The sequence below is a fragment of the Aricia agestis genome, chromosome 5, assembly GCF_905147365.1.
Source record: "Aricia agestis chromosome 5, ilAriAges1.1, whole genome shotgun sequence".
In the NCBI taxonomy this organism is placed as follows: Eukaryota; Metazoa; Arthropoda; class Insecta; order Lepidoptera; family Lycaenidae; genus Aricia; species Aricia agestis.
Genome location: NC_056410.1, coordinates 18,484,951 through 18,502,173, shown reverse-complemented (window position 1 = coordinate 18,502,173; position 17,223 = coordinate 18,484,951). Strand labels below are relative to the sequence as shown.

General features: G+C 37.6%; 1 protein-coding gene across 1 annotated transcript in view; it reads left to right on the top strand.

The window, feature by feature from the left end:
• LOC121726914 (all trans-polyprenyl-diphosphate synthase PDSS1) overlaps positions 1-17,223 on the top strand; it is a 78,457-nt gene that overhangs the window by 31,028 nt on the left and 30,206 nt on the right. Inside the window, exons 3-4 of the mRNA XM_042114559.1 lie at positions 5,827-5,966; positions 11,416-11,557. Of these exons, the coding sequence (XP_041970493.1) occupies positions 5,827-5,966; positions 11,416-11,557 (282 nt within the window). The remainder of the gene's footprint in view (positions 1-5,826; positions 5,967-11,415; positions 11,558-17,223) is intronic.

Here is a 17,223-nt window from a genome sequence, read left to right as displayed (position 1 = left end):
AGTTCAGGACGTTGCGGTATTTAATGGGTTTAATTTCAGGGATCCAGGGCTATTGACCCTGTGTAAATTGCGTAGTATGCACATCTATCGTTGCTGCTATGCATTTTGTTTGTAAGCATACAGAATATTGGGCTTTAAGAGGCCGGGTGCCATCGAAATTCTCATACATACGTAATACCAAAATCATTTTCTCATACGAAAATATTTAACATGTTTGAGTGATTTTTCAGCTTAAAATAGTAATTACCTGAGTTCCTGCACAAAAATTTACTACAAAATATTTAAACACTAAAAAATATTTTTTCGTATTTAAATACTTTGTAGTAAATTTACTACTTATTTATATATTTTTTAGCGTTTTACTATATGTTTTTGGTGTTTAAATATTTAGTAGTAAATTTACTACAAAATATTTAAACACTAAAAAATATTTTTTAGTGTTTGAATATTTTGTAGTAAACTTTTTGCAGGAACTTAGGTAATAACTATTTTAAGCTGAAAAATAACTCAAACATGTTGAATATTTTCGTATGAGAAAATGATTTTGGTATTACGTATGTATGAGAATTTCGATGGCACCCGGCCTCTTGAGATTTGATACTATGACAAATATTACAATGTAAGTACCTGTAAATAAGCTTTAACTTTGAAAAATTAGAATGCTTATAAACTGTCAAATAATAATGTAGTTGTGGAGAATACCACACTAAAAAGCCATACATTTTGATAAAGACCAGTGCTGCAGCACTGGCTTCCATCTCCAGTCTCAATTTAAATATCCAACTCGAATTTGTGTATTATGAAGTTTTTAGTTTTGTCAACTTCATAGTCTACCCAAAACAATGTCTATCGGGGACAACCAGTATCATAAAACTTGAGAGGTGTCAAGAGACACCCGAATGGAACGAAGTTATTTCTTATGTTCAAAAAACCTGTCTACGTATTATATACACAAAAAATATATATAAAAAACGCCAACTATTGACGCATAGGAATATTAATAACGAGTCGCTGTTTATTCTCAAAAAACGCCATCTAGTTGACGCACAGGAACACTATCAACGCCCTCTGCTCCTACTATGCAGGTGCTAATAAAAAGTCTCGAGCTCAAATATCGTTCTGTCTAGCCTCCTTTACGCCGAACGCGCGATAAGGAACTTCGTACCAATAATAAATGCAAAATATACATTTTATGATATTTATAATTATTAAACTGTGTGGCATTGAACGTTGAACTCGTAATCCGCAGACCTTGACTACGGTGGTTATACCGCCACGTCTTGCGTTAGGAAAGTCGTGAAACCGCGCGAAACCCGAGCGATGACCTTGCTATAACACTTTCTTCCCTGCCCGCTGCCCATGGAGTATTGTCTAACGTTTAATTAGCAGTAATGAGGAAGATTTCCATTCATTATTTGAATACGGCAAAGCGAATAAGAAGGATTTTATCAGTCTATGTTTGTACATAATTAAAATAGTTTAGGTATAACAGTGGTCTGGCATGCTATAACACAAACGCTTCGATGTTATTAAATCTTGTCTAGAGACATTTTGACTAAATAATTCGTGTGTATTGTAGTTTCGTCGTAGTTACAAAACTGCTGCTTAAGGGAGATCGCAGACGACAGACTTGTGCGATCGTGTAAAAGTGTGTCGTCTGCGATCTCCCTAAATTTTAGGCGTGGGAGAGCCATGATTCGGCATGAATGGGCTGGCTCGACCGGAGAAATACCACGTCCTCACAGAAAACCGGCGTGAAACAGCGCTTGCGCTGTGTTTCGCTGAGTGAGTGAGTTTACCGGAGGCCCAATCCCCTACCCTATTCCCTTCCCTTATTCCGTTCCCTTTCCATCCCTACCTTTCCCTATTACCCTATTCCCTCTTAAAAGGCCGGCAACGCACCTGCAGCTCTTCTGATGCTGCGAGTGTCCATGGGCGACGGAAGTTGCTTTCCATCAGGTGACCCGTTTGCTCGTTTGCCCCCTTATTTCATAAAAAAATATTAACGAATGCTTTGTAAGACAATCCGAAATAATGTTTGGGTAAATCAGGAGTATACGGGATGTAACAAAACTAAGTGATAGTACTTTAGGGTGTGTACGTGTTCTTTGTAAAGAATTGTCTGTGAAAGTAGCAGCGCTGATAGACCAATTTTTTTTTCTCTTTTGTATGGGCAAGCGCCCCAGCGTCACGAGTCTCCCCATACGAAAGTGAAAAAAAAAGGTATTTCAGCGCTGCTACTTTCACAGTGAACTCTTTACAAGGAACACATACACACACTAAAGTATTATAACTTAGTTTTGTTACACCTTGTATAAAACGCCTAGTGAATTTTATTACGATAAGGGAAAATTTTAAGGCGGCCGTAAATGAAGAAAATTTCTTATATACCTTAATGAACAGTATTGAAGAACTAAAACTGGAGTAAATACGTGATATAGCTGAAATTAAAACTATAAACACCTGGAAATTGCAACACGTATTATAAATTATATCCTACGCTGGGTTTAGTACTAAATGATAACTGATCGAAAGTAATTAACACTAGATTTTATGTATATAATATAGCGAGGAGGTAACAAACCAAATATTGTGCGGAAACTACATTTTGCCATAATAAAAACCTTGTATACAAAATTTTCGTGTCCCGGTGTTTGTCAAACGGTTAATGACAACCTTCTCCCAAACTGCTTGATTCTGCTTTAGTTCACTTTTAATTTTTAACGTACGAATGCGCTTCTATTAATTTTCAAACCCAAAATGACGTATATTGGCAAAACAAAATTTTCCGGACTAGCTAGTCATTACGTTTTATTTTGCCTCGGAACAAAACCTTCCCCGAATCATGACTAGCCTGTAAGGGACTTAACCTATTTGTCTGGCCTTCTCAGTGCATTATGACAGTGTAATATTTAGCGTGGTTAGCACATCGCGACATTGACTAGCCCACGACTGCAAGTCATCATGAGGAACCCAAAAGGTACAAATTAGTAAATAACTGAGGTGTCGTAACCCATAAAGGTTGTCTATGGTGTTTTGAAATGCATTATTTGCCGTATCGAATTTAACGCAGTGTTGTAAAATTATGTTTTTGTTGAGATTTATAAGGTTAAAGTTCGATAGGAAAGAGCGTATTTTAGTTTTTTTAAGAATAATGCGAAGGAAAAGGACGTCCTTCTTTGTTGAGGAATAAGGTAAATAAATAAGATCTTTAATTTTTTACTTTAAAGACTTACAAAGTGGAAGCAAGTACATATAATGGGGAAAAATCCACTGGGTTCATGTTCGTAAAGAAAAAGAATATCACACTCTTTCATATAGGTTAAAAAACAGATCATACGCCTAGTGTAATCTTAATTTATTTTACTGAACATTATCGACGGTTGTGTATTTTTCGACGACGACTTTTTAACGACTTCTAGATTTCGAGGTGACATAATCGTGCAAAGTGATTTATTCCAAATGCAAATGTGTTGATGATGAAAAGATTAATTGTTATTCTTTACATATGAACTACTAGACTGATGTCGGATCGCATTTGCATTCAACATGGTTCTGCGTTAAATTGATAGCACCTACAAATGCTAATAAACGTGAAGAAAATAAATCACTAATTGCGTAATTTATTAATTAATTAATATTACGTCTAAGTCTACACACGTAGTAATTGAACTGTACAGTTCAAAATAACCAGAGTTCTTAGTCAAAATTGGTAACAAAAATGTATGGGATTTGACATACGCATCGCTACATGTCATGGCGTCTGAATTCTGACTTCGTTATTAAAACTAGCGAACACATTTTGAGTACTTGGCTTTATTTTAACGACTTATGTAAAAAAAATACTTTTTTTTTACATAATTCGTTAATTTTACTTTTTTACTTAAAATAATAGGTTTATTTTAAGTAAATCCTACTCATACCTTATGCATACGATATCGCGATCTTTAAATCAGGAGCACCTTATATTACGATTCTTGGCAACACTGAATATTATCCTTGAGATACCTTTACGACATTTTCCGTTGACATGATCTGATATAAGTATCTTGTGAGCTGATTGTTAATTTATGATTCATAGATGTGGTGCTCAGTATTCGGGGGAAGATCTTGGTTTTACCTGTGTTAAACTATCATGTGCATATTTTTCATGTGCTATCTGTTTAGCACATGAACATGTAACTAAAATAAACGTATAATATCAACAATAATTATATTATAATAATATAATTATTGTTGACCCGCTGTCCCGGTGAACTTCGTGTCACTTTAAAACCTTCCCTGGACTTCTACGAATATTTTAAGACTAAAATCAGCCCAACCTGTTCAGCCGTTTTCGAGTTTTAGCGCGACTAACACATTTGAAAATCCATTTTTATATATAAGAGAAGATATGACCATATTTATCTACCTAAGCTATTTTAGCTTTCATAATAGCCTAGTTGAACGATATTTATAAACTTAATTTCTAGTGTAACAAGTGATTGTGTGCTATATTGATATGAAATCACACGGTAATGCGATGATATTGTGTAGGTAGTGTCATTAAATTAGTTTCGAATACAGACATAGATCAAGATAGATACCGCATGTGTATGTACTTCGCGTGCCATATCGCGTTCCCAAACGACGAGCAATGCTCGTCTTTCTAAAGTCTTTTCTTTAGTCTCCTATCGGAATCGGACGTCAATCGGAATTTTAAAAATGCCTAAATGCCTAAAAGTGCCGTATTGAGCTGTAGAAATTCTAATAGAAACGTTGGCATTGATAATGGACGCGTTTCATATCATTCGGTACGTCACAGTAGGTAGTAAAAAAGTGGCACGCTCGTTTTCATACGAATGGAGCGGCATGCGGTATCTATCTTGATCTATGTCTGTGGTTTAGAATGATATCCTCTACAAATAACGTTTCAGTGTAACGATTTATGGGGTCAGTGGAACTATCATATCCTACTAAATACTACTATACTTACTATACTTACTACTAATATTATAAAGGCGAAAGTTTGTTTGGATGTATGGATGTGTGGATGTATGGATGTTTGTTACTCTTTCACGCAAAAACTACTGAACGGATTTTAATGAAACTTTACAATAATATAGCTTATACATCAGAATAACACATAGGCTACAATTTTAACCGATTTTCGAAATGGAAGAGGTGTTATGTTCGTTTTTTTATCTTCAACGATTACTCCGCCGTTTGTGAATCGATTTCCAAAAATTTTCTTTTGCTGTATAGGTTATCATTTCAGTTTGGTACCACATTCATAAAAGTGGTGACCTGATGAAGAGATCCATAAGTAATCGAGGGAACTCCTCAAAATTTATATGGAAATGACTTCGGTTTCGTGAGCAGTATTCTAAGCATATGCTACCAACAAGTAAGATTTTGCACTAAGATATACCATGGTTCGGAAGGTGCTGAGAGAACTCCTGATTCTTTATAGATACAAGTTTGGGAGTTTTGACGTTGTTTTAAGAGCGGAAAGCATATGCTACTATACAAATTACCTTCATCTTAATCATCATCACTACCATAAACCGTTATAGAACAATGTGTCGTCCCGTTTTGACCCTATTATTGGTACTTTTCATAGTCTTTTAAAATATATATCACTTAAATCGCGGGTAACACCGCGGGGCACAGCTAGTTGTATAATAATTGTTACGATAGCTCGGCTAACACAGTTACGATGTATATCGTTACGATAAAACGTTAGGTGTGAAGCGTTAGTCACTATAATATTTTACCCAACGCCAAACTAAAGCCTGCCACTTGTCGATTAGATTCAAACTCAATTTTAGTCTTTTTGGCCAACAGGAGCTGAGGCGCAACACAAACCAACCAGAACTGAACACCATAGCTACATACTACTTCGACGGCCAGGGCAAGGCGCTCAGGCCGATGGTTGCCATACTCATGGCGAAAGCGGTCAACTACCATGTATACGGTGAAAACAGGTGAGTATTGATGACATAGCAATTTTTGGAACGAAGTTCCTTATCGCGCGTTGCGAAAGGGAACGAAACGGAAAAAATTAAGGACACTTTTTGCTATAGTTGTAAGCCGTGCGGCGTGCGCTTGTTTCTCTGTCTGTCTCTCTCTCTCTCATAGAAATCAAGCCAGTTAATTTCGTTTCTTCGTTCCATTCGGGTGTCCCTTGACACCTCTCAAGTTTTTATACGTTCTTAGGCCCACTTCACATTCCCACCAATGTATCTCCTGTCTCGTCAGAATCGACAGCGTTATCCAACTACGCAAACTAAAATTATAACTTAGCATACCTACATTATTAAGACCACCATCAAGAGTTAATTAGACAAAGTGTTAAGTGACAAGTAAATAACAAAAAATGTGTTAGTTTGCCCCTAACGTCTGTAAGGGTTTCATTCTTTTCGCATTTTGACTGTGGTCAAGCTTTGCCTGCTCGTAAAGCCATGAAGGTTTAAGGCAAGTGTAAAGGTGCAATATTTTTTAATAAATAAGAGTAGACGTAACGTAAATACAGGGTCAAAACTAAGTGATAATACTGCAGGGTGTGTACGTGTACCTTGTAGAGAGTTCATTGTGAAAGTAGCAGTGCTGAAAGACCTAAATTTTTTTTCACTTTTGTATGGGCAAGGGCTCGATCGTCACGAGTTTCCCCATACAAAAGTGAAAAAAAATTTTGGTCTTTCAGCACTGCTGCTTTCACAGTGAACTCTCTACAAGGAACAGGTTTCATTTTGTTTCTTTAACTACATAAAGATTGTTAAATATACAAAAATACTAGCTGTTTTTACGCTGTTTTAACTTTTGCCATATAAAGTATTTCGCCCATAGTATTTTACTGAAGTTACTAAATAAGTATAGCACCATGGCAACGTCCATCGCTATCCCGTCGCACAAACAATGGTCGCTGTCAGTCTGGAGTTGTAATAATTTACTATAATTTACTCGACAAATGCACTTATCAATATAAAAAGTAGCCAGTAGCCGATGTCAGACCCACTGAATATGCATATAATATTTGATAAAAATCAATAAAGCCGTTTCGGAGGAGTACGGTAACTAACATTGTGACACGAGAATTTTATAAATAAGAAGATATTTAGGAAAAGTGTGCGCAACAGATTAAGGATTATTAAATTTTATTATACAACTTGTCTAATAATGTCTAATATGAATAAGCTGTTTATTTTAATGGATAATATTACATAAAGCACACATCGACCCATATAAAAGATTCAAAAGCGAATCATCAATAAACGATTCTGATGTAATTTTTATATTTTGTAACTATTGCGAGCGCGCATTTAAAAGCGGTATTTAATTTTACGGTTAAATAAGCGGTGGAAGACGTAATGTAATACCCTAAAGACCTTATAAACGTGACCTTGAAAATAATTGTGTCAAAACAAATAATGGTCCTAAAAATTTGGTACAAATTGAATTAGAACGACGCATCCTATGGGCATGCTAACGGAACCAGAAGGGCATTTCCTGAAAACAGATCTCAGTTAGTTTTTTTAACCGACTTCCAAAAAGGAGGAGGTTATATGTTCGGCTGTGGAGATTTTTTTTAATATAGTGTTAAATCGTCACGCGTGTATAGTAATACTAACATGGCAAAATCTGAATAACCTGCGAGACTGACGACCGCACTCAGAGACATTTAAAGCGGGGAATTCACTACCGGGCTGCCTGCGGGCCGCCCGGTCTGGCACAAGTCTGGCGCTTGCCCCTATTGAACACACACAGAACAGGCAAGTCAGTCGAATAGATAGAGGGCTGCAGCTCGGTCGTGGACTCATGGACTCGATCTTCTTTGTAACAAATGATAGATCAGCATCGGCATTGATTTCTTTGGATTTTTCAATAAGTTCACTGTATTAGCGGCATTACGTAGATCGGTGTTCATGTAATCCTTGCTTTTAACTTTCTACAAACAAGGATACGACCGGTAAATGGAAATAAACGAATGTCAAAATTGTTTTGTGCCTTCATTCCTAAGTTTAGTATTTGTATTGTTTACAATAATATGTTTTAAAATAATATTTTAAGTGCACTCCAATCGCTCTCCAAGGCGCGAATGACGACGGGCCGCCCGTCGCGACCATTCATGTACAGACTTGCCCGTGCCCGCGCGGGAAAAATGCGATCTCGTGGGCAGGCTGCGGGCACGGGCCAACGGGCATGTCTGTGCCCGTACCTAGGAATTGATGAGCAGACATGCGACAGACCTGCCCGTGACGGGCGGCCCGTAGCGGGCGGCCCGGTAGTCAATTCCCCGCTTAATGACGATTGAGCTTCAATTTACGGTGGTTCCCAATATTTGATCTATCTCTGGTTTGGCCCTACTAGGGATAGGAATAGCTCACATTAGACATTAGAGACATATATTTTATGTCAATTGTGAGCTATTACTATCTCTAGTAGGGCAAAACCAGAGATAGATCAAATATTGGGAATGGCCGTTAATGAAGAGTTTGACAGATAATGTATGGGGTTGATGTCAAAATCTTCATTTAATGACAATTAAGTATTTAATGTTCGTCTCTGAGTGAGGCAGTGAGACTGGGACTCCCACAGCCCGAAAACATAGCTCTAGCATAGTATTAGTAATTAAGAGTTTAAAGTAGTTGTGTCTAGAGCCTAGACTCTAGAGAGTCTAGACAAATCTTAATATAGCAGGGCGTACTACATTATGACGTCTGTTGGTACCCATCTTGAATATTGGATGCGGTACCGGGTCAATCCACATGTTATAACCATTACTCACTCGTTTTTAGGGTTCCGTACCCAAAGGGTAAAAACGGGACCCTATTACTAAGACTTCGATGTCTGTCGGTCTGTCTGTCTTCAGGCTGTACCTCAAGAACCGCTATAGCTAAACTCATGAAATTATCACAGTTTGTGTAAGTATATCTGTTGCCGCTATAACAACAAATATTAAAAACAAAATAAATTAAATATTTAAGCGTATTCTCCCATACAAAAAAACGTGTTTTTTTTTACAACAACAGCAACATGTAGCCATTTGAAATGTTCACAAAATAATCAATTGTATATTTATACTTAAATAATTGATATTAAAATTAAAATAAAGTAAATAATTAAGGGGCGCTCCCATATAAAAACACATTTTTTGCCTATTTTTGCTCTATTATGGTATATAATAGAGCAAAAATATACGGAAACGGAGCGAGTCCGACTCGTACTTGTACAATATTTTTCCTCCTTAAGTCTCTGAAATCCCCTAGGATTGTCATTGTCTACACGCGCGGATTCTACAGAGTAGTCTTGTAGAATATTTTATCTCGAACGTGGCATGGATGCGATATCGGTAGGCGCGTGTGGTATATTAATGATATATAAATTATACATAGTGGGGAATCATAGCGTCATGATTATGTATTGCGATTATGTATCATCGCTGTAACAATCGATTTGTAAACTTGTGTAATGTGTTTTGTTATATAGGTTAAGTTTAAAAGGATTTTCCTGAAAGTATTTCAAGGCAATACCCAAAGGGTAAAAAGGGGAATATAATTAACTATTGCCTGTATCTTAAAAAACCATGATAGCAAGAGAGTTGAAACTTTCACAAATTTCAACTCTGTGTTTCGCCGAGTGAGTGAGTTTACCGGAGGCCCAATCCCCTACCCTATTCCCTTTCCTACCCTCCCCTATTCCCTTCCCTTCCCATCCCTATCGAGTGTCCATGGGCGACGGAAGTTGCTTTCTATCAGGTGACCCGTTTGCTCGTTTGCCTCCTTATTTCATAAAAAATATTAAAAATAAAATATATTAAAGTAGGGTTCCCATACAGCAAAAACTCAATATTTCAAACAAGTCGTGCACAAGTCCGACTTGCACTTGGACGACTTTTTTGTTATTTAAAATGTCTTCTTCTAATAGTTGGAAGGAAGATCCTGCTATAATTTTCTGACAACGTTTTCTAATTATAGGAGATGTATCAACTTTGTTGAATATCAATAATGAAATGTTTAACTTTGTCTAATATTGTCTGTAGAGTAGCGTCAGAAGACCGATGTTGGTTTATAAAGAATTCGCAGATTTGATTTCACGAGGTGTCAATTCAGACAAAATGTGAAGTTGGTAAAGATTAGTTTAAAAGTTTGAAAATTGGGACACAATTTTGTTATGCGAGCTCTACACTCGCGGCGCGAATTGCGGCCGCGATTCGCGGATACTACGCGCCGTGAACACGATCCGTACAAATACGAAGCCGCAAAGCGCAAATACGAAGCTGCGAAACCCTCCACACTCGTGGTTTGCGGCCTTCGCGGGCTTTCGCGCCGCGAGTGTAGAGCCCGCATTACATAACACACGTGACACGACAGACAGACAAAATACTATAATATGATGCAAAAATATGGGGTCAACTGTCTAGTTTAATATTATTGTTTTAATTTGAATATAAACGATACAAATAACTTTGTATCGTTTATATTCAAATTAAAAAAAATCCCCATGTAAAAGCCTTTGCTTTTACATGGGGATTTCCCCATCGCTATCCGCATTCCCGGCGGATTGGGGACATTGGCTGAGGTATGTGTTACTTTTACGTAGGGTCTATCCGCTAAAACGCCATGGTGCTCCACTCCCCGCTCAGGCAAATTTCCGGGCACGATCAACCCACTGCATCTATGTTAGAGCCGACCTACGTATTATTATATTTTATTAATTCCATATCATATTGATTGATTGAGATATAATATTGGAAGACGTGAGTGGAAGAACCACATAACCAACATTTTATAACATAAGGACAATTATTACTCATTTTTTCCTTTATAATTTGAACAAACCTTGTAACTTATTTATTTCGTCATCTAGCTAATATATCTAGCTATGCATAGAATCCACATTTTTTATTTCCAATAATTTTCCGGTCCTAAAGCTTCTAGTAACAAAAAAAACGTCAGTTTTCAAATTGTTAACTACCCAGTACCCACTTCATACACTTTTGTCTTCAATTGTAATTATATTATAAAGGAAAAATGGGTCAAAAATTGTGTTTTTGTATGTGAGCCCCCCTTAAATATTAATTTTATTTTGTTCTTAGTATTTGTTGTTATAGCGGCAACAGAAACACACAATCTATGAAAATTTTAGAAGTCTAGCCATAGCGGTTATTGAGTTCAGCCTGGAGACAGACAGACAAACAGACGGAAAGACAGACGGACAGACATACAGACAGACATCGAAGTCTCAGTAATATGGTTCCGTTTTTAACCTTTTGGGTACGGAACCCTAAAAAGTAGATAAAAACCTATTGTCAGGCCTAACGAATGTACATACAAAATTTCATTAAAATTGGTTGAACCGTTTTGGAAGAGTTCGCGCACTTGAAACACTGTGACACGATAATTTTATATATTAGATGTTTCGTAAATTCCACAGTGCGCTGCTCCAATCCCAGCGGCAGGTGTCCATGATCAGCGAGATGATCCACTCGGCGTCGCTCATCCACGACGACGTCATCGACCAGAGCGACTTCCGCCGCGGCAAGCCCTCCGTCAACGTGCTCTGGAACCACAAGAAGGTATGTACTTTATGTATGACGAAATACATGGTATGATCTAATTTGATTATCTCAGCCATTTTTAGTATTGCCTTGTATTAAAAAAAAACAAATTTCTTTTTTAATAGAGAATTTAGATTTATTTATTTACACTTTATGCAATTCACAGAGGTGGGCTAAATTCCTTGTTGCATTCTCTACAAACCAACCTTATACTGGGGTGATGGTGCATTCTTGGTAATGAAACACAAAGGATTAACGATAAAATAAATGGATTTATATACATATAAATAATTATAGAAGAATAGCATGGACACATAAAGATTGACAAATTCCTTAACCTCAGGCATTTACTTTTAGGTATTGCCTAGTGTTTTAAAAATATAATCTTATTCCGGTGTATAGCACAGAAGGTAGGATTGATTGCACACGGGTTACTTGATTTTTTTGGCTTATCAAAAATATATTGTTGATTATGGAACTCAATCGATTATGTTCGACACAAGATTGCGCCAATAATCACAAATTTTGGCGCCGAATTTTGCGTTAAATTAGCAATTTTAGTTAACTCCTTTATCATTATGTCGCCACTGCTATTTTGTAAGGCGTCTACGACACGACTTTTTACGTCACAGACGATATTTTACGATATTCGACGCGATATTAACTATTTTAAATCGATTCAGGTCAATATATCGGATTTAAATCATTTCTTATGAAACTCCCAAGGTCCGTGTGGCGAAACTGCAGGGAAAGGAGATTCGATTCTCGGCGGCGCGTATTATGTTTCTCGTGAAAATCACGACGCAGATAGGAAATTGCGCTTTCTCCTCAAAATTCCGTGTTAATGACGAGGTGCCCGAGCCTGACACGGACTTAGCGGGCACACCTGCTTGCGTAACCCGTGTCGTCTGATTGTGGATGACCGATTATCATTATCGTGTCGGAAAGAATGAAAAAGCCGCCGGAACATTGAAAACGAAACGGGAGTTAATACAGAACATAGATTTATCCGGAGTTTAAGTCGACGAAACGGGAGTTAATACTATTATGAACCCTGTCAACGATATGACGCTCAGCTTATTCCGAAGTTGGTCGTAGCTCTATTCGTCAACATTGTCTCCAATAAGCGTCTCAGAGCTGACACATATTATGATTGTGGATGACCGATTATCATGTCGGAATGTATGAAAAAGCCGCCGAAACATTGATAGTAAAATTTGCGGATTTGGTCATAGCTCTATTCGCCAATATAAGCGAAGGTGTCATAAAGGAACTTTAGGTACTGTTCGTCTTTAAATGTGGAGGAGGCGTACTTTAGTACCAGATAAACACCACAAACTCACAAAAACTGCCACGAAAACCGACAAAAATGTTGTGTTTCGTCGAGATACTAAGGAAAGTAGGGATTTCAGCGACTAGAAACGTTACTGCCACACTGGAGAACTATACGTGTAGCTTAACAAATATTGCAATTAATGTCCATGGTGGTAGCTTAAATAAAAAAATAAAAAAAATTTAGTTACCATCAGGTATTCCATCTTCTCGTTTGATGTCTCGTTTTATAAATAAACATTATCACGTTTAAAGATTATTAAGCCTAAGAAGGACGATCAAATTGACTGTCCTTTGTATAGCAGTCACCAAGCCGACAAGCGCTGCTATGTCTGTATAATAGAGACTTAGAGGCTTTATTGCATGAATTGATATGCTTTGCATCCAGTGCATGCAAATTATTCCCAAGGCCACTTATAATCAGGAGTATAATAAACCACAGTCCATGATATGAATAACATTACACTAAAAACATTGTAGCGTCCTATATAAAGTAATGGTTGATACCCGCAACTCCGTTGCGCAGGAATTCGTTAATCGCGCAGGAACCGTACATTTCCCGGCGTAAAAAGTATCCTATGCCCTTTCCCGGGACTCAAAGTATGTCCATACCCTTCATCAAAATCAGTTCAGCGGTAAAGAGGTAACAGACAGACAGACACGTTCGCATTTATATTATTAGTAGCGATATAACCATTTATAACCACTCAACTTGACAGATTTATTCTGGAATAATATGACATGATTATTGATCAGCTATTGGTATGTATGAATGGGTATATTGTTGCCAGGTGGTTTTTTGAATGGGTTGATATGTGGAATCGTTAACGAGTGAGAATTGTTTCATTGTATTGTAATAGGAAAGATTTGCTTCATATTTATATGTGTTAAGGTTGCTTTTATGGGTTAAAAATGTGTGAGAATTAAAACAACTCCATTGTTGCGTGTTACAGCGAAAGTATCAAGTGTACATCATAAAACTCTATATTTTAGTTGTAAGTAGGTTTTCTGCATCCATATTACTATAATAATAATAATAGCTCCCACACCGGTTTCGGTGACGGTGGCCGGTTTCATTGAAACCAGGCCAGCTACGCAGGAGTAATTTTTATAGTGACCAAGTGTGTGCGCAGTACACAAGAGCACTCTCTATTCCTTTACTCTCATAACCCAGTGGGACGGACGACCGACACGACTGGCGAGAGATCAGGCGCAGGACCGACTTTTTACATGCCCATCCGACGCATGGATCATCTTACTTGTCAGACAATCAGGTGATCAGCCTGCATTGTCCTAACCAAACTTGGAAATAACATGTTTCCAACGCGGGAATCGAACCCACGACCTCCGAGTCAAGAGCCGCGCTCTATACCACTAGACCACGGAGGCGTTATTACTATACTATTAATGCGAAAGTGTGTCAGTCGGTCTGTCTGTCTGTTACCTCTTAAAGTCCTAACCACTGAACCTATTTTGCTATAGTTTGGTAGGGAGATACTTGGTTTCCCGATGAAGGACATAGGATACTTTTTATCCCGGAAAAAATTGCGGTTCCCACGGGAAACTCATTTTGGTACAACGGAGTTACGGGCGCCTTCTACAACGCCTTAACCAAGTTGCTTTGTTGTAAATGTCTCCCTTTCCCTCCCCCCCTTCGGCATTATACAAAATAAAAAATGTTTTCCTTGTAACATTACATATGTAAAGCACTTTGTTTATAGAATCTATGATTTTTCGCATTGTTTTGTCAAGAAACTCTGCCTTACGTGCAGGACGTACAAAATATATGTCCACGTGCAAAGTCGAAGGACGCTTCTAGTTGATCATTGATTAAATAGCAACATTGTCCTGACGACTCCTTTCGATTTCGTTGGCTCAAATATTTGGCTAAGCCGAGAGTGGTGTTTGTTTAATGGTTTACATATTGGCACATAATCTATCCGTTGGCGATGCTAATATGTATTTGGTTCAAGATGATCTGCTGGTGTCACGATTTGATTTTACCTATCGTGTAGAAGCGTAGTGCTCTAAATTAACAGGAAAAAGGATTTTATTTTGCAATAGATGACGCCTGCAACTCTGTTGCGCAAAAATTATCGCGCGGAAACTCTACATTTTTACGGGATAGAATGTATCCTATGTCCTTTTTCGGGACTCTAAGTATCTCCATACCCAGCAAAATCGTTTCAGCGGTTAGGGCGTGAAGAGGTAACAGACAGACAGACAGACAGACACACTTTCGCATTCATAATATTAGTATGGAAGTATGGATTTGATTTTACTTTATGTTAAAATTGTATACTCATGATGTAGAGAAAGAGGATCAACATAAAATGCTGCTTAAAAGGAAGTTTCTGAGACTTCGGTATAAAAGACTTCAACGCGCTCAAACACTTTCTTTTGAAACGCAAGTGGCCGGAGAGCCATGCTTCGGCACGAATGGGCCGGCTCGACCGGAGAAATACCACGTTCTCACAGAAAACCGGCGTGAAACAGCGCTTGCGCTGTGTTTCGCCGAGTGAGTGAGTTTACTGGAGGCCCAATCCCCTACCCTATTCCCTTCCTTACCCTCCCCTATTATCCTATTCCCTCTTAAAAGGCCGGCAACGCACCTGCAGCTCTTCTGATGCTGCGAGTGTCCATGAGCGACGGTAGCTGCTTTCCATCAGGTGACCCGTTTGCGCGTTTGCCCCCTTATTTCATAAAAAAAAACAATTGATACTATATTATATTGCCTGTCATTTCGTAGGTGCAAAGAGAATCCCGCAGGAATCGTACGTTTTGACCCGAAAGAATTATGTACTTCGAAAGTCAAATGTCCTCACGCTCTCATTACCTTTCAAATCAGAACCAGCTAAGTACTCTTTTACAATAATTTTAAGGTTGATCATCTAATACAACGCGTAGGTTATAGAAAACGACGCGCACAATTTGGGTCATTAAGTCACGTTCAGGTTCTTGTGCCACTTAACATAATACAAATTGTGGGAAGTGGTCCGAGACGGGGCGACCTTTCTCCCGCGCGCGAGAGAGACAGCGATACGCTCTACGAAAACAATGATTTACTACGGCTGATGTAGGGTTGGCGCGAGCGAGAAAAATAAAATGATTTTCTAGTTTTTTTGTGTTCCTAGATTAAGGCAAGGATGTCTCTAAAATTAGGAGGTCGATGTCTGTCAGTACAAATATCGACGTAAAGTATATCAAAATAACATTCATATCAGCGCGCCTTGTATAGTGGCGGTTACGAAGCTCTTCCGAAGCCGCGTTCTTGATATGGCGAAATAGGAGAAAATTATACATTTTATTTAATTTTTTAATGACCTTGTCATTTATTTAAAAAAAACTATTCGGTCATTTTGTTAGAACTATAAATGTTGCTGCGTAGGGTAACCTCAATGAAACCACCACACTGCTGTTAGAACTCGGTTTATTCGAAACTAACTCAGGCTTATATAGGCTCACATTAGGTTTTCGATAGCGCGATGTAGCGGATTACAAAATTTGTACAGTGCCATCTGTTATCACATCCTATAACTAAAATAACAGCTATCGAACTAACAACTTCTATTTAACCTGCCTAGATATAAACCTATACTAGGTGAGATCTTTATATGTCAACGTTCTCAATTGGCAATATTATTTTGTAAACTTATGTCACCTGTCATACCTCTAATTCGTATTAAACATCCCGCCCACCAAAAGGACTCGTTCCTTTTCAAACTTATAAAAAGAAAAAAGCTAGTTAACTTACATCTTGTTGCTATTACAATTACATGAAAATGTTTACTTTCTCAAACTTGACATTCACACATTTGACTTAATAATAAATATTAAGAATCTCCTTGGTGTAAAGAGCAACAATGTAACTTAAACACATGAAACTTAAAAAGTAAACAATTTTACACTATCATTCAAACTCACAATTAAGTAACAGTAGACACACAAGATGTTATGCAGTAAAAACATAACTCAAATTAAACAAAACTTATTCGCAATGAACACAACTTATTATATGGACGTTCACAGATAGTATTTTTGATAACAGGTTTAATACTAACTACTCTGGTAAGGTTGTCTTTACCTGCATGATTTTAACTACTCTTATCTCATACACAGTTATCTCTAGCTGATGAAATATTTTGATCTCAAATACTACAAAATCAATAACTTCTGGTACAGCATTTTATGGGAAACATTTAGGTATATTATTTAAAGTCGCATTAACCATCTTTTGAGTAAGCTTCCATCGCTGAACGCCAGTTAGACGCTTCTCAGTATAATCTGGTTCTGAAATTGTATCCAGTGGTTCACCGATCAAAAATGATCGGACGTCAAGGGCATTGGATTAT